Source organism: Haliaeetus albicilla, chromosome 4 (genome assembly GCF_947461875.1).
Source record: "Haliaeetus albicilla chromosome 4, bHalAlb1.1, whole genome shotgun sequence".
NCBI lineage: Eukaryota > Metazoa > Chordata > Aves > Accipitriformes > Accipitridae > Haliaeetus > Haliaeetus albicilla.
The window spans coordinates 50,852,334-50,877,284 of record NC_091486.1 but is presented as its reverse complement, the minus strand read 5'-3'; the positions used below and the strand labels follow the sequence as shown (position 1 = coordinate 50,877,284).

The window sequence follows — 24,951 nt, the reverse complement described above, 5'->3', positions numbered from 1 at the left end:
CCAGAGACACAAAACCGGGAACCCTGGTCCTACATACCAGAGCCCAGGCTGCTAGCCCACTGGCAAGCCCCAGTAAAGCCCCTGTGCTGTTTTCGACAGCTACCAACACTGCCGTGAAGGATGACCAGCGCTGCTCAGTCTTCTTGCCTTGCTGCACCGCTGAAACTGTGCTGTAGGAACGGCTCACAACCCCTCGGTGGGTTAGATATAGAAGCCACATTCCCTTCTCGGCAGCTTTTCGAGCCAGCTAGCACGTCAGAGGGCAACTTTTCCATTTCATTCAGCAGTCTCTGGGCCGGTCCTTCCTGAGACCGTCGCCAGCCCATCTCCTGCAGGAGATGCTACTGATGCTTGCACGGAGCGGGTGTGAAACAGCCTCGGCTGCGGCGATGGAAACTTCAACCTACGTCTCTGCCCATTAGCTGATGACCTTCACGAAAGGCAAAGCAGAGCTGCTTTGAACTGCAGAGCAGCAGCGTACCTAACGCTCCTCTATGTCAAATTCAAAGAGGGGTTTTAATTCACCACCCACGTTCTGGTTTGAAACTCGAATACTACAGTCAGAAACGGTTTCACATGCAGCTCTTCGGAAGAGCTTTTCCATAAATGTCACTTGCAAGTCAGTGCGCTGGGCAGGGCGGTTTCAAAGAAACTGGGTTTAGCTAGGGATTAGCAGTGGCCTCCGACAACTACGTGGGTAAGATCAGTTTTATGACTTTGTCCTTTAATTCCACTTTCAGTCCTGTCCCTGGAGACCTGGAGGAAGGTGGCTGGACAGACCCACCGCTGTCATCCTGGGGAAGGGGGTGGCTTTTGCTGAAACACGAAGAGGAGAGCACACATACAAAACCCAGAGAGAGCAGTAAAAGCACTCCAGGAGCTCTTTCCTGCAGGCCTTACAGAAATAGGAGCAGGCAACACCCTCCTGGCAGGGAGCTGGTGCAGACAGTTTCCATTTACTGGCTCTGGAGCCTCAGCTGGCATTAATTGTTAATTAATATAAATTCACATCTGTCCTATCTCCCTGACACATGCAAGATTCTGCACTCATCTACTCCCTATGATTCAGTCCCTTTATCTAAATTATTCTAGTCCATGCTTGCCATTGGCACATCCTCCTCTTTTCACGCGCTGTCCCATTCATTCACCTTCTGAGCCATCCACCCCGTCTCCCCCACCTCCTAAAAGCAGCAACACGTTCATGATCTGTCACAGTCTCTTAGCGAAGGGTTTCAAGTTGGTTAGGTGTCCAAAGCAATGATTTGGCCTAAGAAACCAGATAGCTTGTTAAATCTGGCTGACATCAGAACAGAAAGAAATCATTCCAAGGACAAACACCACGAAAAACTCCTGTCGCATAAATAGCGGCCAGTTAAGGCTACGCATCAGTACCTCTGCCTGGGATGGATGCACACATCATCCAGAGGACCTGGCATCTCTCCGTGGTCCCAGATTCTCTGCTTTGCAAAGCCTGCAAGGGTTCACTCTGCTTCTCTGCTTAAATGTGAAACTGCTAAAATTAGCATTTTGACTGATGCTCTTTCCTCTTCAGAAACAGACCCCACTCTTTTCTCATATCTTACTAATACAAACCAAAGCGCACAGCCTACAGTATGCCCTCCTTCATCTCTCGAGCCGGCGACCGGTCACTTAACCACGGAGATGTAGCAACTACACCATGCAAGACAGCATCGCTCCAGCTGTGTGCAGTCCCCTTTGCTAACTTGGCTACCATCTAGCCGGGACACAGTCTGGACCGATCAAGGTGTAGCCAAGTCCTTCTCCGAGCTGCCGTCAGGTTCGAAGCCTGTGGTGACAAGCGCAGGCACGGAAGCCCTTAATTTAAGCGTGTTAAGGTACTCCTTTTCTACATCTTAACTCCCTTTATAGCACAGCCACGATCAGGAGCAAAGCCCCACCGTGACAGATACTGCAGAAAGCTCTCAAAAAGCCGTCCCTGCAACAAGATCTCACAAGGTGAAGTCTGGGAAGAAGAGCGTGGGAGAGACCAGCAGTAGCACGGCTGGCTGAAGTTTACCCAGTGAGTACCAAGGACTGGTACTTCACACTCCCATTAAATGCAGCCTCCAAGCTGGGCCTAATTTCCATTAAGGCTGACCAGCCTTGGAAGGACAATACACGGTTCAAAGAACCTGAGAAGGACTCAAAAGCTTGCAGGCTCGCTCAGCCCTGTCTCCATCGCTGACTGCCCACTCTGTGAAAGTGGCTCTAGGCAGGAGACAGCACAAGCACTGGAGGAAAAGAAAAGTCTGTGAGTACAGGTTCACTTCTCTAAAAAGGCTGTGATCTAAGATACGAAGAGTCAAAACGCAATCACATGGTCACCTGTTATCTCTCTGGGGAAACCCAAGACTATTAATCAGGTCATCAGCTCAAAAATAGCAATTTCCAGAAGAACAGCCAGAAACTGCAAATGCAGACCTTCCCTTTGTGGAAAATACTTCTATTCACAGTGCACCGCACATGATTTTCACTCTCTGTGTTAAGGAAGCCTGGGTGAACTTTACAGACAAAAAGTCATGTTCTTACCCTTCTCATTAGATACCCAGCACGACAGCCTCGCTACAGGGGAAAACAGACAGAAGATTGCCACGTTCATATTTTTCCTTTTGACCCAAACAACCACTTGCCAGGCGGGAGGCTGCGACACAAACCAACTCAGCCGAGTACCCTCCTACAGACTCTCGTGGCTCCACGGAGGATCTTTGTCCCAGCCGTGGACAGGGACACCGGCAGCTCGTCAGCACATCTCTTCTGCAGCCACGCTCAGCTACTCGCAGGAAAGCCACCATGATTTCAGCAAGAGCCTTTGGCACACAAGCCGCCCCGTTTCTGACACTCGTTTAGTCACGCGCCTGTTTCAATGGCATTTCTATCTGGATCTTTCAGCTCTAGTTTTAGGGACACAGCTCAGCCTGGCTTCAGGAAAGATGGAGGAAGGTCTAAAAGGGGTGGACGGCTCACGGGAGATGCTGATTTCACAGCTACTTGTCTCGGTGATGCGTCCAGCAGTTGAGGTTAGTCTAGGCTATATCCAAGCTGAAACGGCTGCAGGGAGCCTGATCTCCCTCCGCCTGCGCTCACGTTAAGCCGGAGCGTTTGAAGACTCTGCCTATCGTAGGGATTTCCTCACAGCCCATCCCACGCCGCCGATAGGGAAAAAACCTCTTTCACCATCACGTCTTGCGCTCCCCAGATAAAGGCTCTGCAGTGACAAGGAAAAGGAAGCCACGGACAAAATTAAGATCCGGGACACAAAAATAACATCATCTGCAGGCAAAAAGGACAGCGTGCTCCGCAAGGCGAGAGCGAACAGTAAGGCACCGGAGCATGAGTGTGCAACCTGCAGCGTGAAGCCGAGTTGTGTTTCTTGCTCGCATGGGTGCACATAAGGGATGTGAAAGGGACTGGCACCTGCCTGCTGTATTGCTGTCTCCTCCTCACCTCATCTCAGCGAGCAGCCGCTGCCCGTGCTGCGGGACCTGTCATTTCACCCCCACCGAAGGGCCGGCTCCTGCAGCCCTCCGGGAGGCTGCGCTAGACGTGGGGCTCGTGGACGCGTACGAGAAACGAGAGGGATGACGCCTGTGTCATTTCGAAGGTCCGCCATCACTCGCGGTCCATCGTTTTGCAAGCACTTGGGCTAGCAGCTCTGGTCCTTAGAGCAACAAGCTTGTAAAAACTCGAGGACGTATATTGCTCAAGCTTTCCCCTTGCTAAAAAGGCTTCCTGCAACAACATCCTAATACTGGCTGCAGCTGCAGAAGCAGCAGCTCTGGGTTTCTCTTTGGCCAACTTGTGCAGCCAGCAGAGTCTATCCGAACGGTGCAGAGCGAGCACTAGGAGACAGCGGTGGTACAGGGGACGTTTACCATACATCAGCGAAAAATCTAACTGATCATACCACTGCTGTGGATCAATGCAAAACGGAGTGTGCCTGTTTGCCTCTATGCTTGGGTATTCTTGCACCCACAGTGCCTCGTGGCTACCATATGCAGCATGGCTAACTATAGTCACGGAAGGACACTGTCAAACTTGGGGCTCCAGCTGGTCCTCTCTAGCCACAGGATGAGATGCTTCAAACTAAGAACTGAAGGCAGGAAAGAAGGAGGAATTGTTGGAGAGCTTGGCCTCCCATCACAAGTGCAAACTTACATTTTCACTTCCAAAATAAGATATTACACACTCTTGCCTGGATGCAAGAGTTCCTTCTTTAGAGCATCACACAGTTATCTATCCCACAAGGGCCCATCCCCACCAATTTACACGTGTTATCAACAGACCCATGTCAGAGCACTCCGAGGATGGAGTCACATCAGAAAGAAGACTGTAGAAACATTGGCATATGAGCTGTAACAGATGAAGAAGATGGGCCATTTGCAGACTAACTCCTGTCAAATCTTAAAGATACTACTGTAGACCCAGCTAGTTCTAGGCAGTAGCCGAGAGAAAAGCACACCTTGTGAAAAGGTTTCCCCTATGCTCAGTTTCTCTGGGCATAGCAGAGCCCTCCTAACATGGGCCACCAACCCTCCAAGGTAGCTTTTTTTTGTAGAAAGTGAAGTCTGAACATGCTCTGAGAGATGCAGGTTTTCACCCTTCGCTTCTGCATCTCAATAGTTTCCCCTGTTTGTGTTCGGAGGTGGAGGATGTTGCATCTTGTAAACTTTTCCTCTTGGCCTGAGTAGCACGGTCTCTTCAGTTGCACCTGAAGCCAGATATCGGAAAGCAGCACAGGGAGTATCCCATGGAAGTTTGACTCCAAAGGGAGAGTAGGAGGAAAACAAGCCCCTATTTTACCTCATGGTGTTAGGTCAGAATGGACTGCCCTACCACCACATCGCAGTATGGCATTAAACCATATCCCCTGTGCTCTCCCAAAAGGGCTATGCAAAATTCATAACCCAGCAAAGCATCTCAGCATCTTGGCATACAGCAAGCCCGGCATGTTCACGCTTATCTTCTACATGTAAATCTGTCAGTGAAGTCTCCCATTCTCGAGCACTGAAATTAGACATAGTATTTCCACTCATCATACATTTGATTTAAGCACATGGCCGCCTCCAAAGTGGGTTTGGCTGCTCAGGAAATGAACTATGCACACAAATACAGCCCCTCTTTGCTGCCAAAAATGGGTGTCAGTTATGGGATACCCACATGATTTGGGCAGAGGGCTGCTATGTAAACTTTAAGTCGAATTCTATGACTAGCGTAGTAAAGACTTGGGGCAGAGACTGCAGGGTAAGCCATCTGTCCGCCTTTCCTCAGAGGATGGTCTTGGATAAAGGACAAATCCTAAACCTGTCACCTCTCCCTTTGAATCATTCATACCAGCGAAGGATTTGGCTCTCAGCCTATCACTAAAATTTCCAGCTGGTAAAATCCAGGTGTGAAGTAGCTGGGGAGGGAAGACCAGAGATTGGCACCTCTCTGCCATCTACAGAGAAGAACCAACGAAGAAAAAACCACAAGAGGCTGGAAGAGGCATCAGCTGCCGCCCTGGGAAACGGTGAGTATTCCCACAGGGAACGGAGGACTTCAGACACCAGGTCCCTTTCCAGACATCTCCAGCCAAGAACTAAAGGCACTTGGTAGCTCAGCAGAAGGCTGCTCCAGGCTGCAGGAGGTGAAAAAACTTGGTAAGGCTACCTGAGTGACTTACCCACAGCTATCCCAGCCTCCGCGCTGCCTACGCAGATCTAGGAGCAACCGCATTGTCCAACAAGCGCTTTCAGGAGCAAAATCTATTCTCGCCAGTACCCAGCTGGTACAAGTACAATCCCCACCGATCTTGCTGTGAGTTCAGGACCTAATAGCCCAGGGCAGAGGCTCTCGCTGAGACAGTTTGGGTTTGTTTTCAAAACAAGCATAAAAAAATCCCTTACAGGCTACGCACGGTGTGAATTTCCCCATTCAAATTCCAAATATTTGCTCACTCCAGAAATAAGATTAACATTCAGCATGCTGGTTCCTCAACAAAGCGCTCCGCTTCCAGACATGCCCCTGCCTGTGGTCCCAAGGTCTTCACCCAAAGCAGCCCCAGGTTTTGGGACCCCCCCCCGATCCAGCAGGTATAGCCAAACCTCAGCTAACATGGTGTGGGGGGGAGCAAGAAGGCAACTGCTAGTTTAGCACATGGCTTTAGCACTTCCTACACTGAGGCAGAGGACAGGAAGAACAGCACAAGACCGAAACTGCTCGGGGGGGGGGAAGAAAAAAAAAAAAAAAAAAGACAAAAGACAAATTTCGCCTGACAATTCTCAGTTTCCACAGAATGGGAGAGGCAGACCTAGTTTTATCAGGCCAGCGTGCATTTCAACACCCAGTTATACTCACCTGCGCTAGCAGGAAACTGGCAGCTGGGGCTCTTCCAAGTTGCCCAGAGGATTTACACCCATGTTCTCTTAATTAAAAAAAGGTGTAGCTAAGTCCCTCAAGCTGTTCTGAACACATCAGCCCCAAAGGCGTGCGAGGTTGTTATTTTCAGCTGCAGTTTTCAAATTTTCCAATTTAATTCTCTGATTTGAACTTCTATTTGAATTAGCCTTTTCTACTTAAAGGGTATTGCACTGTTCGGACCACCATAAACACCAAGCTACACTTTAACCTCGGCCAGAGAAGGCCTTGCCTACTAGTCTCAAAAGGTCTAACAGTAGGAGAAATCTCTTTTGAACTCCCTCCATTCATGGAAGTTTACTGGCCTGTACATTACAAATGTTTTTGTTCTCATAAAGCAAGTTAAAATTAAATTGCAGGCCCACCTGCCAGACAGTTGGGGCATTAAAAATACATATCACCAGCCAGCACCGAAACTAGCCCAGCTGTTGTCTGACTGACAGGCTTCCTCCTGGAGCTGAAAAGTATTTGTTTAGCTGCTTTGCTATCATCCAGCGAAGCAGAACACACCCGAAGAGGAGACCAGAAAGGGGGAAACCAGTCACTTTGCAAGACGTGAGAGAACAGCATTGAAACGAGGTTAGCGCAAAAGCCTCGGGATACCCTTGAGATACAAGGGAATGTAAACTGCCAACACGCCGTAGCGACTTTCATCATCTGAATCCCTGCAGAGTGCCGCAGAGCAGCCCACGCCCTCGGTCCGCCCGTGGAAGGGAGGAAGGAAGGAAGGAAGGAAGGAAGGAAGGAAAACCCAAGGCATGCTCCACATTACACTCTGTGGCAAAGAGCCATAGCCGCTCGCACAACGATCCCATTGCATTTAACAACCGCAAACACGGCTTCAGACACAACCCAGTTCCTGCCCTGGATCCGTTCCCTGCGATTCCAGCAGGCGGGATTGGTTTCTTCACACATGCACTTGCCTGCTGTGCCTCCCAGCCTGGCAAAGGGATCGTTTCACGCTCCCTTCCCTGCTCCAGCACACCCTTTGCACATACAGCTGCTTCTGCAGTTCGTGCCCCGTATAACCTTCACGACTTTACAAACTGCCCTTCTGACTAAATGTTGTCATTTCACGCGGTCTGTAAATACCTACAACGTTCAACCAGAGGTGTCCAGCACCTTGAAATTACCACGCTCCCATATGGGCAAGCTAGTTATCAGCACGTGAAAGTGTGCTCAGCTAGAGACGTGGCAAGGCAAATGAAGAGATAAGCGAGTAACTATTAACATAGCCTTGCTAACAAGGTAATACAAGATAAAAATCTAATAACATCACAAAATAACATACTGCTCGCAGTGGGGATAACCTCTCCCAGGCTGCAGTCAGCACCAAAAGCCTCTTCGGTAATCATATTAACAGTAATCATAGTAATCATATAAACGAAACTGCTAACACACCGTTTCCCAGTGCTGAAGCCAGCACAAGGAGAAAGTTATCACCACCCGTGTGCTGCAGAGGCATCTGAAGGGTAGTTTCCACCGGAGAATTTTGCACTTCTGCAGAGAATTTGCTAGTCTGTGGCTAACAAGCACCATTAATCACTATTCTTAATAGCACCCACACCTTCGTACATGCTCTCTGACTGCTGTTAGCTCACATCTTCCTATAACACAAGTGGAACCTTACCGTGCAATCTAAACTACACAGATGATCTTTCTGCCTTCTCCCCTTTGCTCTGTTCCCACTCAGAAATACCAGCTTTGTTAAAAATAGAAGCTAGACGTACACAGAACAGATATCCTACCTCACCATAACTGGTCAAAGCTCCTGACCCGGCAGAGTATGCAGAGAGATTCGTTAGTCCACAGAAACCACAGGACAGCTCAAAACGCAGTAAGATTTGTAGGATATGGGAGGTGGGGAGAGCTTGCTCTAGGATGTGGAAGGCAGTTTGCTGCCCGATAGGGACGTTCCAGCCTCCAGCATCCTTCAGGAGGGTTGGCCAAGGTGGTGGAGCCTGGAAAGTTTCAGGCGAAGAAGTGACAGCTAGTCATTTACCAAAAAACAGCCCAGCTTATTCTGGAAGGGAGTAGGGGTGGAGAGAAGAAAAGGAAGTCATCTCGTTCTCTTATCGGTACAAAGCCAGCAGCTGTGAATTGAGTGTTGAGAAGGGGACTGGGGAGGGTAACCACCACGCACACATGGGACGTGACGACATCTGTCTGTCAGTTTATGGGCAGCCAAAGCTAAAGAAAGAGAAAGAAACACGAATGGCTAATGGGCAAAGTTATAGTCCATGGAGCTCCTGTAGCTGAACAGCACTTCCTACAAAATCCTCCTCCGTGCAAAGCAGCGAGAGAGGTTTCTGCTCCAGACCTTCAGGGCTGAGCGACTCTGCCGAAACTCTCTGCCTCTCTGGGAGGGGAGAGCACCGGCTCACGGACCCGGGCTCTGCTCCCGTCGTGGAGAGGACTGCCACGCTTCTTCAGGAGGAACCTGCAAGATACTTGGATGCCCCGAAACATCTTTGCATCCTTGCTTGCTTTCTGGGTTTCCTCATTTCAGCTTAAAAAAGCAGTCCCTTCATTTGGCTCCGACTCGGCTCCTTTGCCCTCCAAAGCAGGGTTCGTAACCCTTCACTTGTGCACCTTATCTCTCCGCTCCGTGAGCTCTTTGGGGAAACATACTGCCCTGCTCTCCACGTTAAGCAGCACGTATTGCTGGGCCCCAAAGACAACTGTACCTCAAGCAGAAGCGTTTCTACACAGCCCTTCTGAGCTCACTTTTTTTGGACAGTTGACAGCAGCACGTAGACCACATAGCTGTACGGCACCCAAGTTAGAGTCCGGTCCCCTTATTCAGGCATGGAGAGAAAGAGTCACATCCTGAGGGTGATGCAGAACGGAACCCAGTTCTCTCCCCCGATTAGACAGGGACACTCATCTCAGCCCCTCAACACAAGTGCCTGAAGTTCGACAGCCCAGCAACCTCAACACGGCCACGTCTGGGGTTTAACGTGGAGACGGAGCAAGGTTTACAGGGAGAGAGAACATCTTTTACGAGATCGGGTGACATAATTGGAAAATGCGGACAAGCTTTCGGGCACACAGACCTTTCCTCAGGCCACCCCTGGGCAGAAAGAACGTGCGTTCTCAGTCCTGCGAGAAGCCAAAGGCTGCGGTGGCGGAGGACAACTCCGCTCTTCCAAACAGAGCCCAAAACCGTCACCCATCTCCCTCTCTCGGCTCAGCAAGCTAGGGAGGAAGACCACAACACCCAGTCCTAGCAAACTTGGGATCGCTACAGCCCTGCAACCGCACGCCTGGCCAAATAGCTCACTCCTGCCTAGTTCTTTAACATCCTTGCGTCACCAGCTTCCTCGAGCAGGAGCAACAAGAGCTCAGAAGGCTGTCCTCCGGTGGGCTGGCAAACAACTAAATATACATCAATCAAGGTATTAAATAGCCGGGAATGCGGCTGCCTCTGCAATCCTGAGTATTTAGTCCATTATCCCACAGACACTTAGCACAATTATGGTTGCTTTGCGGCTAGCCTTTAATGTGCCAACAGAGCAGCTGAGGCACAGAGGAGATTAGAAATCAGCAACAGTCTCGACCGCAGAGCAAAGCCGAGCGCTCTGGAAGCCCCGTCTCACTGCAGTGAGCTCAGAAATGCCGGGCAGGATTGGGGACAGCCCCCGCAGGGCCGAGCTGGTCCTGAAGAGGGGGAGCGGGAGGTGAAGAGTCCAGAGTTTGGTCCACTTCGAGGGTTTGTCTCCTACCCAAGCGCCTCCTAGAACAAGAGCTGGGCTTCTCATCCTGCTAAAGGAGGAAGAGCAGCTCTTACGCTCAAGAAGGATGCTCACTTCCAAGTCAGTAGGAAAAGCTGACAACCCTGGAGGGAGACTCAGAGCAACTCAGGGGCATAATTCCTGCTAATGGAGAAGATCCAGGCAGTCCTCCAGTGGTGTCAAGCTTCCCCATTTGCTCCCGGGGTGCCCGATACAGCTGGTGGGAACAGCCCTCAATAATGCATCCCATGGAGGCTTCAGAACACTGCAGCTGGGGCAGCGAGGTGCTACGGATGAAACGTTTTGCCCCAGGACATGCAAGGGGTGAATGGCAGAGCAACAGTAGCACTCCCACCTTCCCTTCCCTTCGCTCCGATCAATACCTCCTCTGCACGCTCCGCTGAGGTGTCCAGACCAGAGGCAGAGCTTCAATGTTTTCTAGGTTAACTGCTGTAAGACATCTGTTCAGCCAGAACCTGTCATCCTTACTTTCTCATGCCAGCATTGTAACATCCGTGACAATGCCACCGTCCTGAACATATGCCATCCTCTACAGCAGCCACCAAATGGCATCCCAAATAAGCAATGTTCCTGCCGTAGTTTTCAGCGGATTTGGTGAGATTCCAGCATTCAGAAACAACCAACTTTTGCTCCATCTTGGAGTTGAAGACAGGCAGCGCACGCTGCAAAGGTGTCGGAGAGAAATATCAGAAGCCATCTCCAGCAGGTACGCTGATATTCCAGCTGGAGCCTGGAAGGAAAAGTGCTACTACACACAGAGAAGGTGCTACAGAAGAGCACTGGAGATGCTCACTTGGCCGTGAGGCATACATGCATCAGAACTACCTGCAACAGCCAGGCTGACAACTTCCCAGCTTTCTCCCTTGCCTACACACAAACCCAAACAGTTTTCAACACGAGGGACAGCCCACAGGGCTGATTTTGGACAAGGGCAGTTCCTTGTGGAATACTCAGTCCAAGCAGGATCAGCTAAATCACCCAAGGGACCTCTGCGCAGCGAGAGCCTCCACCCTGAGCGCGCTACCGACTGCTCTGCAAATCCACGCTCCGTCTCATCCCACGTCACTGCTCCCAGCGGGAGAACAGATGCTCCCGTGCAAACTGCCTGCCCTCGGTTCATACGCTAGTGAAGGACCCCAGATGGCCTTAAAAGTATCCGAGGGGCTTAGAGTGGCCATTCTGCACAAGGCTGTGCTGGCTCCCAGCTCCTGGCTTTGCTTTTTCATCCTTTCGCCGTTTCTCCGGGTCATTCCCTAAGCCCAGCAATGTTGCTTTTAGTAATATACAAGTCCTGGAAAATCAATCCTAAACCATGGCTCACGGTCAACCCTCCACAGTACCTCTAGACCAAGGAGGGCTTAGTGGCCTCTTTTTCAGGGATATTTCTTCATTTCTTCTCACAGAAACCAACGCTGCGCTAGCAGGAAAAGAAGGAGTCTACACAGCAATGAAGCCTCAAAAAACTTCTGTCTTTGGGAAGCGTATTGCTTGGAACTGGCACTTGAGCTCTCTTCTTATCGCTAGAATACAAGCAGAAGATGGATTTTCTACTGAGGTCACCCTAACAGCCAACAGGCAAACTCTTCCAAAGACACTCAACAAAATACCCAAGGAATGATCTCTCTGTCATCATTCCGAGGCTGAAAGCAACACTGAAAAACAAGCCATGTTGCGCTAAGGAAGAGCTAAACTGGAATCTGACAATCAAGGGCATCAGCGATTTCACAACTAGAACAGGACTTTCCTTTGTTTACTGCCAGCACTTCCGTGTGAACCTGTGCTTTAAAATACACACCAGTTTCCTATTTAACACTCACACACTTTTCCTCTGCTCACGCAGGCAGACAGCACTACCCGCCAGTGGTCAGACATCAGAGATGCCAGAGATAACAGCTGCAATGATACAGCAAAAAGGGGAAAAAAAAGTAGGTTACAGTGTGCTGGCCCTCTGTGGAACTGTGTTTTCTCTTTCCACAATACGTACATCCTAACGGGTTTAGATACGCCGCCCACAGAGCTCCTCCGTCATTATGGCCTTGGAGCTCAGCGCTACAAGCAAACTAACACGGGACTAAAACTTTTGTCTCGTGAAATTCAGCAATGTCCAAACCACAGAGACCAGACTTTTACTCCCTTCTTTTGTGAACGGCGTACACAATGGCAAAGCCTACGTGTCACGTTGAGCTCTGTTGCTGCCGGGTTGAATGAACCAACCCGCCAGCAGCGCCGGGGAAGTGACCACGCAAGATATCCATCGCAGGGCTTGCAGGAGAACGCTGAGCAAGGAGACGTCTCTGCTGTCTTCAGCAGCACCCAGACTCGCTGAGTTCAAGTCTCCTGTCTACTCGGCACTGGAGAAAAAAATAATATCTCTAATTGGGCCTTCAAGACGCTGTGCTTAAGTATAACCCCCAGGACATTTATCGTTTGAAGGCTAGGGCCAACTGTTTGCTTGAGATCCCACGCTGTTTTCCGCAAGCTCTTTCCTCTATGCTTTGTTAACATGCTTCGTTACTGCAGCAAGGATTCTTCACAGAGTTCAGACTACATCTCAGCTTCCTCGTGTAGTCAGTACCTGACAGCCTGGTGCTTTCCACTGCTTTTTAGCCATCCCTTCATGCAGAAACCTGTTCAGTGGTCCCTTCTCCCCAACACACTTGCCAGAACCCTCTGCCATGAGCCAAGTAAACCTGCAGCAACTGAGGCAAGAGCCTTCTTCTGGGATAAATATTTGTATGAGCCGAAGAGCAGAGGAGAAATGGCTGTCTGCCTTTGCATTAGACAGAGTCGCTGCCCAAACACCCATGCAAGAAGTACGAGTGACAAGCGGTGGGAAGACTGCCCTGGCTGATGCCCCAGTGCCTGCTGCAGGAGGTTTAAGGTTTGGAGAAGTCTGTTCAAATCCCAGAGATGCGCTGTATCCCTCTTCTTCCAGAGGTCAGGAGGGACACCAAAACCAGCCGGTTTCAACCTAGTCAAACACTTCAAAAGCACGCCTTCCTCACTACGTTGCACTTCTTGAAGTACGCTAGTTCCTCTGTGCTTTGACCGTCGAGATGACAACACCGAAAGTTTCCACTGCTTTAAAGCTACAGCAGCAACAAATACTGACACCCCCGCTCCCCCAGCCCTCCCCAGAGTAGGGCTGAAACTCTCATCTGAGACACAGATGACAGCGGGCGGTGGGTTGGTTCAACTACGCGAGCAAACGGGCACTGCTACTGCAGCACATCCTTCCCTTGCACGGGTTGGAATAAGCCCCGACTAAAGACGTGCCAAGGAGCGGGAACCGCAGTCAGTACATCAGGTTCCGACCAAAGGGCAAGGAAGAGGTTTGCCATGCACGTGCAGCTGCACCTACCTGCCATCTTTGCCAAGACAACCCCCAGGACCATCCTGAGCCCTATCTTCTAGGGAAAGGCTAGAGAGAAGGAAGTCAACGCGAAGCCTGGCAAGGCACAGGTACGGCAGCTGCCCAGAGGGCAGCGGTTCCACCTCAGTGCCCAATGGAAGCCCCTGGCCAAAGCATCAGCCATGGTTGTTTTAAGTTCCTTTGCTCCATCTGGTGGTTAGAAAGTTTTTAAAGCTGCGTAGAGCAAACACGCCCTGCTCCCTTGCATGGCCCGCTCATCTTCTGGGCTATCTGGCCAGAGAGGTTGAAGAGAAGCTTGGGACAAGGCACTTTGGTAAGTGCAAGGCAGCACTTTGGAAGAGCAGAAGGCAGCTGAATGCTGGTGTGAGGGGGAAATCACCCCCCACGTTGGCCGAGCAGGGTCGTTGTGAGTATGAGAACCTGAAGAGTCAGTCGGGCTCCCACGCGCAAATGGCAAGGGCGGCCACTTTCTACAGCAGTGGTCCTCGGGCAGAAAATGTTCCGAGAGCAAGTAAAGCGGCAGCGGTAGGGCCAGAGGTGCTGCACGGTCCAGCACCTGACAGCATCCCAGAAAGGGAATCATTTGGCTCCTACCTTTCATGTTGGATGCTGGGAGCAGGAAAATGCTTATTTAAGCATCCAGACCTGGGCTATGGGAAAACAAACGTGCTCCACTCAGCCAGGAGTAAAACGACTTGGTGTTAGGATGATGCCAAAGGCAGAAAAGCCCCGATCCATCCTCCCAGGCGCAGAGGAAAACCAAAACCAGTCCCCAAGGCAACAGAGACAGCGGAGGAGCCCAGGAGCTTTCACCATTAACCAAGCCCTTCCTCCTCCAGCAGGTTCCTCTCCAAGTACGGCAACAAGATAAATAAATAAATAAGGCAATAGGGAAGCAAGGCAAGAGCAGAACCTTATGCTACAGCATCTTGGCTTCCCCAGGCTCCCTCCCACTTGGCACTGGGACCAGCAGGAGGAGAGGAGATTCCTGCTGTGTCGCCCCTACCCTGACACGCCACCTTTGCCTGCCGCAATCTGCCTGAGCCCACAGCATCACGTGCGTTCTTGCTGAGTCCAGAAATCCTCAGCTTTCAGGATTATATAACCCGACGAGCTAATTAAAAATGAGGGGGTTTATTTTGGACCCGGGCAGGGTGACAAGACAAAAATATAGCCCATAGCAGGCCCACGTCCCCTTTGAAGAGTCGCCAAGGCTATTTTTTACCTAGATACATCATGAAGAATTGGAGAGAAAAAAAATACCACAGCTATATTTAGAATTTAATCAGTGGCAGGGCTCGTTACACTTCTTAGAGAAGAGACTGATGGAAATATTTCAGGAGGGTGGGAGGAAGGGGGCGAACAAACAAACAAACAAACAAACTACCCCCAAAAAACCAAACCCAGGACAAACATAGCCCTAGCAACTACCTTACATGGTAGGGATGCTGCTAAGGGTGTGAAGGGGGATTGTTGTTGTTGTTGTTTTGAAATTTCAACTTTGTCACCTTCCCACCCTCTTGAAATCCCCAAGGCCAAACAACATGTCCCGAGGGTTGGGCTCTCCTCTGCCTATGTCAAGTATTCATCGTTAGCCCAGCTCCGGAGCCTGTTCAAGCTGCCCGTTTCCCTCTGTCACACATGCCCAGCGTGACCAGCTGCAGAAGGGAATGGCAAGCTGCAGCAAACTATGGCCGGAGGAACTACCGCAGTCCTAGCCCGTGAGTAACCTCGCGGTTACCCTGGAGGTAGCATCTAGCAGACAGCCCCGGCACAACGGCTGGTGATATTGCTAATTGCTTGCTCTCCTGTCACTGCGAGCAGGTCTTCCCTGACTAGAATCGCTCCATTTTTAAAAATCCTTCAAAAGCTCGTTGGAACAGAGCAGGGGAAGTTGCATGTTCCAATCTCCTGCCTGTGTCCTATTTGTATTTTTAAGGCAGGTCTTCTACCATTGTTTTATCAACCCAACTGCTGCCTTTTTACACCCTCTTGGCACCCACGGCGCCCATCTCCTCAACCCTACCTCCGTGTCAAGCCAGAGAGCCTGAGCTGCTCAACTCTGCCACCCTCCCTTATCAGCTCTGAATATCAGAAGCGAGCTGCAGCCCAGAAAGCGAGGAAGAAAGAAATGGGATTTTTCGATGCAGGGTGGGAAAAGGGACCAAAGACCCTGGTTGGCACGGCTATGCCACCTTGGAGGGAGCACGGGGCGATGGGAGGGAAAGGGAGCTAGCTGTCTGCTTGGTGATGCTGCAGAGGCTGTCCTCCGTCAGCTCCTCTCTCCCTTGGCTGGATTAAAATAGCCAGGGCTGGGGAGAGACAGTTCCCTTGAAAGCTAACGGGTACGTTCAGTCTGACCAAAAAGGGAACTTGCAAAACGTATCGTTTGGCAGGGCCGGGAGGGGAAAGCCGCGTTGGCTTAGGCACCGCATACGACCTGCAGTTTTGCAGCCTGATTCTTGGTTTTGACAGAACTGGGAAGCAGCCCGGTGTAGAAGCAAGCTGGAGCCCAGTGGGATGGGGGAGCTTGGCCAGGTATGGAGAAGGGGTCTCTGGCCCGGCTGCCTCCCCCCAACAGATGGAGGACAGCCTCCCTCCTCCTGCCGACTCTGGACAGCTGGGTCTCCGCTCTCACACAGCTCTCCTCCAGCCCAGTACGGAATGGCAGATTTCTTGTTTAGCATCTGCTCGCCACAGCTGCTCACGAGGAGAAGCTTCTTCCTATCTAGCTGTTCTGGTGTGGGCTATTGCAAGCCTGAAATTTATTTAAGGGGGAAAAAAAAAAAAAAATCTCTTGTAGCCCCCACAGGACATTAGCAGACAGCTAAACAGAGTCATGGCACCAACCAGATGAATCTAATGACTGTACATTGGGATGGGAGGAATTTCCAGACCTTATTATCCTACGGTCACAGGCGGGTCCTTGCCCAGCTGGGTAAGAAAAAGGAAAGGATGGGGTTACACAAAAGGCCCTTGTGCATCAACAACATGGATACCTTCTCCCCCAGATACTACAAAAGGTGATGCCAAGGCATGAAGATTGCACGGACCGTAGGAGGAAAACGAGAACTCAGCCTGCCTCAGCGTGGCAGCGGAGGCTACTGCCAAAGATGCTGGAAACCCGCACAGCAACCCCATCTCCGCACACGAGAGGGACCACGTGGAGGTGCACACTGAGACCTTGAGCCTGCATTTGGCCTGTGCCTTTCCCTGCCGTTGATGTTTTTTCTCCCAGGTCAGCAAGCAGTCCCACGTCTGTGCTCGCATTTTCCTTGGAAAGGTCAAGAGACGCCGGGTACAGCAAGTACAGGCTGGGAACAACCCCCACCAGCTTTGTGCACAGGAAACCTTGAGTAGATACTTGCTCAGAGACAGGGTCTTCACCTGATAACCTAATCACGACACTTGCAGCAAACACCAGCCCAGCTAGAAAACTCAGCTCACCCTCTCCTCCCCCAGTCCTTCTTTTGCCACCAAGAAGCTGCAACGAGCAAGATAAGCTTAATCGCTCCTTGCCGCGAGAGGCTTCCCCAGCCCTAAGCTCCTCACGAGGGGGGCTGCAGGGAACGCTGCTGTGATTTGCCCTGGGCACGCACGCTCCTGCCCGCAGCCACGGCACGGGTGCTGGGTGACCTTCTCCTCGAGGCGCTTGTTCGGGTGCCCGCTCACTGCCCCCCGGTGATGGAGGCAAACCAAAACTCATCTGTCTCCCAGGCAGGGGTCCACGGAAGCCCCGTGGCAGATCGAGGGGCCGAACACGCAGAGCAGAAGGGCCACAGAAGGTTTCCAGGTGGAAACGTCTGGGACTTGATGCACAAAGCCTCCTCCAAGGTACAGCCCCCCCGGTCCTCCCGAGACCCGAAAACCTGATGCTCACAGTTATGCACTCCTGGACCACTTGATGGATGCTTTTACTGGAGCTGGATCACAGCAACATTCCTTCCACGTGGGACCTGCCTGGGAGACCTGTGACAGCCACAGCATCTGCTACAGGAGAGCAGCAGCTCAGAAAGCCCAGGAGGAGATGCCGAAGCGTATATCTCTTTCAAGTACGTCCCTCAGCCACCGCAAGCAGGCGGAGGTCTTCGGAGAACGCTATTGATACAAGCAGCAGCGTGAGCTATTTGCAGAAAAAAAATGCATATACAGGAAGCACACAGTTCCTGATCTCCAGCTTGGTTTAATGCGAAGAATTTCCTTCTTCCCTTCAGACTCACGCAGGAAGCCTGCAAACAGACCAACCCCGTAATGTGATTAAGCCCCATCCTACGCACATTTCCTGGAACATGCAATTGGACTGCAGGAGCCACTTTCCATCCCTCCCCACCACTCACATCATAAGGTAGCAAGTGCAGCCCTGCCCGAGCCGCTGCTTTTGGTCAAGGCAGTGAAAAAGCAACAGAATAAACCCATTCCTACGGCAGAAAAAGGATTAATCAACGCTTAAAGAACTGCAGCCTTAGGAGTACCTCTCCCCCCCAACACACCCCAGAGGGTATGGGCCTGTTTTTAGCTTGGAAATAGGCATTAGCTTTGTTCATCTCTCAGGGCAGGGATGGAAACCCAAACATCACCATTTGGGAAATAAGTTTTTAGTGAGCCATTTGGGAATCCAAGGGCATCTACATGCAAGGGTGGGAGGGTGAACACCACAAAGACACTATGGAGATAGGTGATGAATAGATGATAGGTACTAAATCAGCGACCCAGCTGGGAACAGAAAAGCTCTCAGCTCCGGGTTCCCCACTCATAGGGCTCTCCTTAAGAGGGACCAGGCTGCTGGGTTGCTCACGGAGTGACTGGCACCAGGGATAAAGGAGCCCTTTGGCTAGGCCAGTCCTTCCCAAATTGAGAAATAAGTCAAAGCCCCCACTACAGAATACAAACTTGCCCTCCAGCTACCTGAAATGGCATCAGTGAGAGATCCAGCACGTAGCGGTCAACATAAAAAGCCGTCCCCTGGGGAAAAGCTCTGCAAAAGCAGGGCTCGCCTTGCTGAGCGGAGGGAAACACCAATGCCCACCTTTTTGCACACCAAGAAGCATCTCCAGCTGGGCTCTGGGGCTGACGCCCGAGCCAGGTTTTCTGCGACGGTGCCAGCGGCACCGAGCCCCGTTCCCCTTTCCGAGGAGCGGCGGCTCCCAGCCGCAGAGCCACAGGCACCCTTCTGCCGGGACCCCACCACACGCCTCGGCCGGCTCAGCCCTCCTTGGCGGGGGGAGAAGGCTTTTGCTAGGGGCGGGGGGGGGGAAGGCGAGCAGCTCAGGTGCTGAGAGCACTGGGAACAGCTTTCCCCACGCCTGCTGGCTTGCTCGCAGCGGTCACGCAGCTCCGTGCCGAGCGAAACCCGCACCCGGACACCTGGGAGAATCCAGCTGGCTACCGCTGCTCCGCTGGCAGGGCTCTGCTGGAGCACAAAGCTCCGATTCATTCATTCGGGTGCCTCGGAGGCTCCGGAGAAGAATTATCTCCTAGAAACCCGATGAATTTAAACCCTGCTGGAAGCGGTAGCGAGCGGCTCCAGCACCACCCAGCCACAAAGGAAAATCGCCCTCAATATAGCTTTGGCAGGACGAGCTGGAAGACCGGCTTCCTCTTCGGTGCGCTTTGCCTTACCCTGCCGCTGCAGACGGCGAGGAATTCTCCTTGGCAGCCCGCAAAAGAGATACAGCTGCATCCGAGAAATGTGTTCCAGGGCCGAGAGCGCTTCATTTGTCTTGGGACCATAACGAGAGCAGCTCACTCTGCCGTGGGGGAAACCATAGGATACTGGAAAAATCACTGAGGGCCTGATCCAAAAACCTCTCTGAGGCAAGGCTTGTTTTCTCTCTTTGAGCTAGGGCATTAACCATTCTTATTCCCTCACTGGAAAAGGGGAGAGAACAGTGTATTTATGTGTTTCGTGATGTGCAGCAAAGAACTCGCCCTATCTGGAAATAAACAGTAGGCTAGGGACTTGGAATTGAAGTGTAATTTAAGTTGCTGCCGATGTTCTCATCCTCATTTACCAGAGTAAAGCCTGGTGAAAAAGCACGTCTGCTCCTTTCACTGCATTTCCCATCTCTCACCTCCCCACCTGTCCAGGCAGAGGGTATATAGGCAGTCTCAGCACACATTTGCAAGTCCCTGCACAAAAGCCTTTGGGCTTTGATTCTCCCGTACTCCTCCAAACAGCCTGTGTCCAAAGACATCTTCATACAGCCTGGCCAGAGAGAGAAAACCAGGGAAAACCTGAGCTGAGATTCAGGTGCAGCAACGGCAAAGGAGGGAAGCAAAAGGCACCAGCTGCCTTGCCGGGAAGGTCTCGCAAAGCCTGCTTATGTGAGCAAGCCACCACGAAGAAAGCCAGGGTCTAAATTCAAGCTGCTGCTGTGACCGGTCTCCAGCTGCCCAGGCTGATCGACCCTTTTCATGCTGGAGCTGAGCACGAGTCGGCTCCAGAGCCAAGCGCTGAAGTGCTGCCTCAAGAGATGGAAATGAACAGCTCGCCAAAAATTGCCAGAAAACATTTCTGAGCTTGCCGCTCGGGGCCTGCACTTCAGAGACACGGCGGCCATGGGCTTGAGCACGTTCCGGCCAGCGAGATCCGCAATCACCCTGGTTCCAGCCACCATTCCCCTAAGCTCTGCCCCGTGATGTGTTGCTGATGAATATCCAAGATGCCAAAACACTGACCTGGTTTTGCTTCCTGGACCAGAAATTACCACCTCCCCACCACCACCCAAGTTGCCAAAGTAAGCAGCTATTGCAAATACTCAAGGTTAATATTTACATTTGGATTCGGCGCAGGAACCGTGTGTTTTCTCACTGGTAAAGGGGGTGGGAAAGCTGGGACCGCAGGCTGCTCAGCTGGTCAGGGCACCGGCGTTATATTGCCTGTCACTGCAGCAGATGCTTAAGGCTGGACAGCAAGCAAGGTTTCAGGATACAGCTGGATGCATTTGATGCCCCAGATGCACAGCAACGTGGCCTGCAGAAGCACAGTAAACCAGCTTGGAGAAAGCGCACGCAGGACTTTTTGGCTAATCCTGGTTTATCAGCCATGCTGGAACAGCCACTGCTTCCCACCCCGGCAGCTGCAGCAGCCCTGCTTACGCTCGTTCGTAATTACAAGCAACCCGAGACTTCAAAGGGAACCACCCACAATGTGCCATAAAATCAGTGTGGACAAAGTAATTCAGCTAAGCAGTAAACTAGATTTTAAAAAGGTTCATCTGAATGGAGGGAAAAAGTTGTCAAACAAATGCATTCAGCTCTGGGTATGGGATGCCACTCAGCAGCTCTTTGTCAAGCCTGCTACAGAAATGGAAAAATTTCACCAAAGTACCAATCCCCCCAATACCACCAGCCTGCTCGTTCATTGCCCCAAAAACTAGAAACTTGGGCCCTTCGGTCTCAGCGTTCCCTTCCCGGGGCAGTTTCACCCTTTTATGAGGCTGTAAGCTGCCTGCCACGCCACATGTAACTCTCCGGGACAGGAGATGTGCAAACCTGCAAGGCAGCATCTCTCCAGCCCACTTTGAGTGTGGGGGGAGATCAGTAGCCAAAGGGGGTTTTGCACAATCACTGCTGCTGGCTAACACACCCAGGCCCATTATAGCCCTGGAGCCAACAGCACTGTTTCACCAATTCCACGGCCTTGGAGTCAAGAAGGAAGGTTTCTCCCACAAAAGCACAGGCTGGAAAGAAGGGTAACTGCTCCGCACAGGGACCTGCTTCACCAGGGGCAGCAACGCTCGAAGCACCAGAACCACAGCGCAAAGAGCAATGAGGGAAAGGGCCTCCATAACCTACAGGCACCTATTCTGCGACAGTACCGCTCAGCACTCAATCCCGCAGAATTGGGGCAACTTTTGGAGAGAGAATCAGGCTCCAGAAGCTGGCATTTACTCATTCCTCCAGACCTTCCCTTCCTCCCAGCCATAGCATCCCAGGAAATGTGGCTGTAAACAAAAAGCCTGCCCTGCAGACGGGGGCAATACACAAGCCGGCTGCCGCCTGCCAAGTGCTCCAGACACTGTGTAACTCCTTTCTAGGAAAAGAAACAGGGTGTTTGGGATCTGCAAGCCACAGGTCAGCAGTGGGGATGTGAGGTTTATCCACCAAGGATACGTCACAGCAAAAGGCTTCTAATTGCACCTGAGCGGACGTAAGCACCAAAAGCAGAGAAGGGACAGCAGTTACTCTTAGACTCCCCGGCTCTTGCAGTTCCAGAAGAACCATGATTTCCCTGTCCTTGCTGGGGGGTTGGCACATCCCTGACCTCCAAACCTTTCCTGCAGTTGAGAGGTCACATGCCAGTAAAGCTGGGAGACAGAAAGAAATGGTCATTCTTTCAGCAAGCTGGTTTTGAGAAATAACACAGTAAGGTCCTGGCAGCAGCTTGGAGCTCAGTATTTGCAACAGCTTTATGGTTTAGGCTGACGGCAACAAACTCGGTTTATTTCTGCACCAGAGCTCGAGTCTCCCTTATGTCACACACACACACAGACACGTGGCCGCTGCTTTCCAGGCTGGCCCCTGCGCTCTCTAGCATGGCCTTTCCGAAGGCCAAAACCAATGTGACCACCAGCCCTCAATATCTCTCCCCACAGCGCAGTATGGCCACTGGGAGAGCTTCGTCAAACACCCAGAAAGACGCTTATTTCTCCTTTCACGTGCCTGCCTTGAAAAGAAGTGGCAGGTCGTGCACGCTCCAAACCCGAGTGACAGTCCACGATCACACTTGTATCCACACCAGCTCCCGGGATTTCCAGCTGGTGACAGCCTCGCGGCAGCCCACTGATGCAAAGCGAACGTGCAGCCACGGCGGTGGTCCTTCAAGAGAGGAACCAGCACCTTGGGTGGGATGGAGCTACCGAGAAATCGCTTCCTCGCCGATCCCCCTGCTTCGCAGTACCCTCTTTCAGCACAACAGGCCAACTGTACGCTGGCTTTTAGCGGCTCCACACCACCAGCCTTTGTAAATCAGCCTGTAAGCCCATTAATGCCAAAGTGCCCTTAATTCCAAGGGTCCCCATGCAAGCCTGAACGACCTGCAAGAAAGGATGCAGGTATGCTGCTGACAGTATGCAAAGCATCCACTGTTTAGTACTTCGGTTGGGCCTTGCAGTGACCATCCCTCACGAGGGACCACTTGAGCCTCTCAACACTCCCCCAGCACAGGTCATGATCTCAGTAGATCCACCCGGGCAGAACCAGGCCACGCTTTGGGCCAGAGGGAGAACAGCATCAGCCAGGGTTCAGGCAGAAGAAAAAGATGCCATACAAATCTGGTAGGCACCTTACATGGTGCTAGGCAAGAGAAGAAAGGCTGGGGCCAAGCCATCTCGCCACAACGTGGCGAAAAAGGACCTGAGCAGTGTTCCAGAACCAGGAGCAGCAAATCCAGCAGCCCAGTGCGCAGGTGGAAAGGATGAGGGCAACAGATTCTGGGAGCAATCAATCCCCAGCACAAAGACCGACCCACACGGCTCCGACCCCTTCTCAGCAGCAGTACTACTAGCTAGCCAGGTTTCTCAGGACTCCTGCAAGGGCTGAGCTGGCAGCAGCGTTACAACCATTTTGCTGTCTCTAGCAGTCTGCTGCCCTAGGTAACTGCCTGACAGGGTGGGGCTAGCAAGGTACAGGCGGTGTAGACAAATATTGACTTGCCTGTGGGCACAGAGAGCACTACCAGCGCCGAGAATGAAATCCAGGGGCCCCGAGTCCCAGCCCTCTGCTTTTTGCTCCATCACCCATCAGCAAGCATGTTTCATAAGTTAACGTGGCACCGCCCAGATGAACGCTGCCTCTTCCTAAACTTCTTTGAACCAGACACTCACAAAACGCGGCTCAGCACTTGTACAGGAAAGACAGCCAGCGCTGGATGGCAGGGAAAGACCCAAAAAACCGTAAACCAGCCAAGCCCCTGAATCCTGGCATTGCAGGAACGTGCATGAGGAGAAGATGGATTACTACATGTTCAAGAGATGGTGGCAGTAACCCCACTCGTGACCTGCCCATGTTGGGTCCTGTACCAACACCAAACAAGCACTCCCTGTCCTGTAACCGATCCCATTTCTCAGCTTGAAGTGACCGTCAGCTGTACGGCTGCTCCCCAGCCACCACCCTCCTCAGGGTTTTTCAAAACACGCTTGACTTCTAATAGCAACAAACGCTTTTTCAGGTCACCTTAAGGCCGTCTCCGTGAAAGGACAGACAAGAACGAAGAGCCCCCGAACCAGCTCTTAAGAAACCGGAGGGGAAGCTCTGCGCGTGACCCGGCTGCCAAGCAAGGCACAGAAAGAGCCCGTCCGCTGGACGGCAATTTCCCCCTTCTGAAGCCATGGCAGAGAAGGAGGAACGGAGAAGGGACGATGCCCCCAAGTCACACGAGCTCCTGCCCCGCCACCGAGAAAAAGAGCCTGAAGCTCCGAAACGGCTTCTTCGGGAGAAGCCGGGGGAGGCACCGCCGACACACCAGATGCACCAAAGTATCTTTTTTTCCAGCTCGCAGCCCACAAAGATGATTTCGAGGCAGTTTTCAAGCTGGGTCCCGTTTTGCCGTCCCCTCTTCAGTACCTCCAGCACCGCTTACAGGCCCTGCTAAGACAAGATGCTCCCAGGTCCCAGGCTTCTCCCGCAGGCACGGAGCACTCTTTCCCCCAAAGGGGGCGACCCGAAAGACCCCTCGGGCCCGGGACCAAAGGAGCAGAGCTGGCAGCCGGTCTCCAGCCGGGGCTACCGGGCTGCCACTTCACCGCAACCACCGAATCCCGAATAAGCCCGAACCTACCCACCCCTCCGACCCGGCCAGGGGGCACAGCCGGGCGGGCGCAGCCTCTCCCGGGGGGGAACGGCGCAGATCCGAACCGCTCCCGGTCCCCGGTGCCGGTGTGGTCCCGGTAGCCGGGGGTGTTCCCGGAGCTCCGGGGGTCCGGTTCGGTCGGCGTTCAGCCCTTACCTGCGGGAGGTCATGACTCCGCGGAGCTCGGCACCAACGTAACTCCCCCGGTCCCGGTCCCGCACCGACTGCCCGCACCGCCGCCACCGCCCCGGCGGGGCGTCTAAGGCTCCGGGCCGGTGGGGAAACCCCTCCCTGTGACGCGGGGGAATCCCCGCCCCTCCGCCCCGCCCCTCCGCCCCGCCCGGGGAGGGAACCAGCGCCCCGCCGCTCGCCGGGGCTCGGGGACGGGCTCCCGTTCGCCCGGACACCGGCACCGACCTGCTCCCTTCCCACCGCGGCGGCAGGCTGGCCGCCTCCTCCTCCTCCTCTTCCTCTTCCTCTTCCTCTTCCCCTTCCTCCTCTTCCTCCTCTTCCTCTTCCTCCTCTTCCTCGCCCTGCTCTGCCCGTTCAAAGGACCAGACACCCCAGTTAAGGCGCAGCTTCCCCTCTCCGCCTCCTCCCTGGAGCCGTTCCTC

General features: G+C 52.5%; 1 protein-coding gene across 1 annotated transcript in view; it reads right to left on the bottom strand.

Annotated features, from left to right (window-relative positions):
* LOC104323762 (tyrosine-protein phosphatase non-receptor type 11) overlaps positions 1-24,601 on the bottom strand; it is a 56,542-nt gene extending 31,941 nt beyond the window's left edge. The window contains exon 1 of the mRNA XM_069782626.1: positions 24,494-24,601. Coding sequence (XP_069638727.1) covers positions 24,494-24,507 — 14 coding nt within the window. The 5' untranslated portion in view covers positions 24,508-24,601. The remainder of the gene's footprint in view (positions 1-24,493) is intronic.
* Positions 24,602-24,951: the final 350 nt, after the last annotated feature.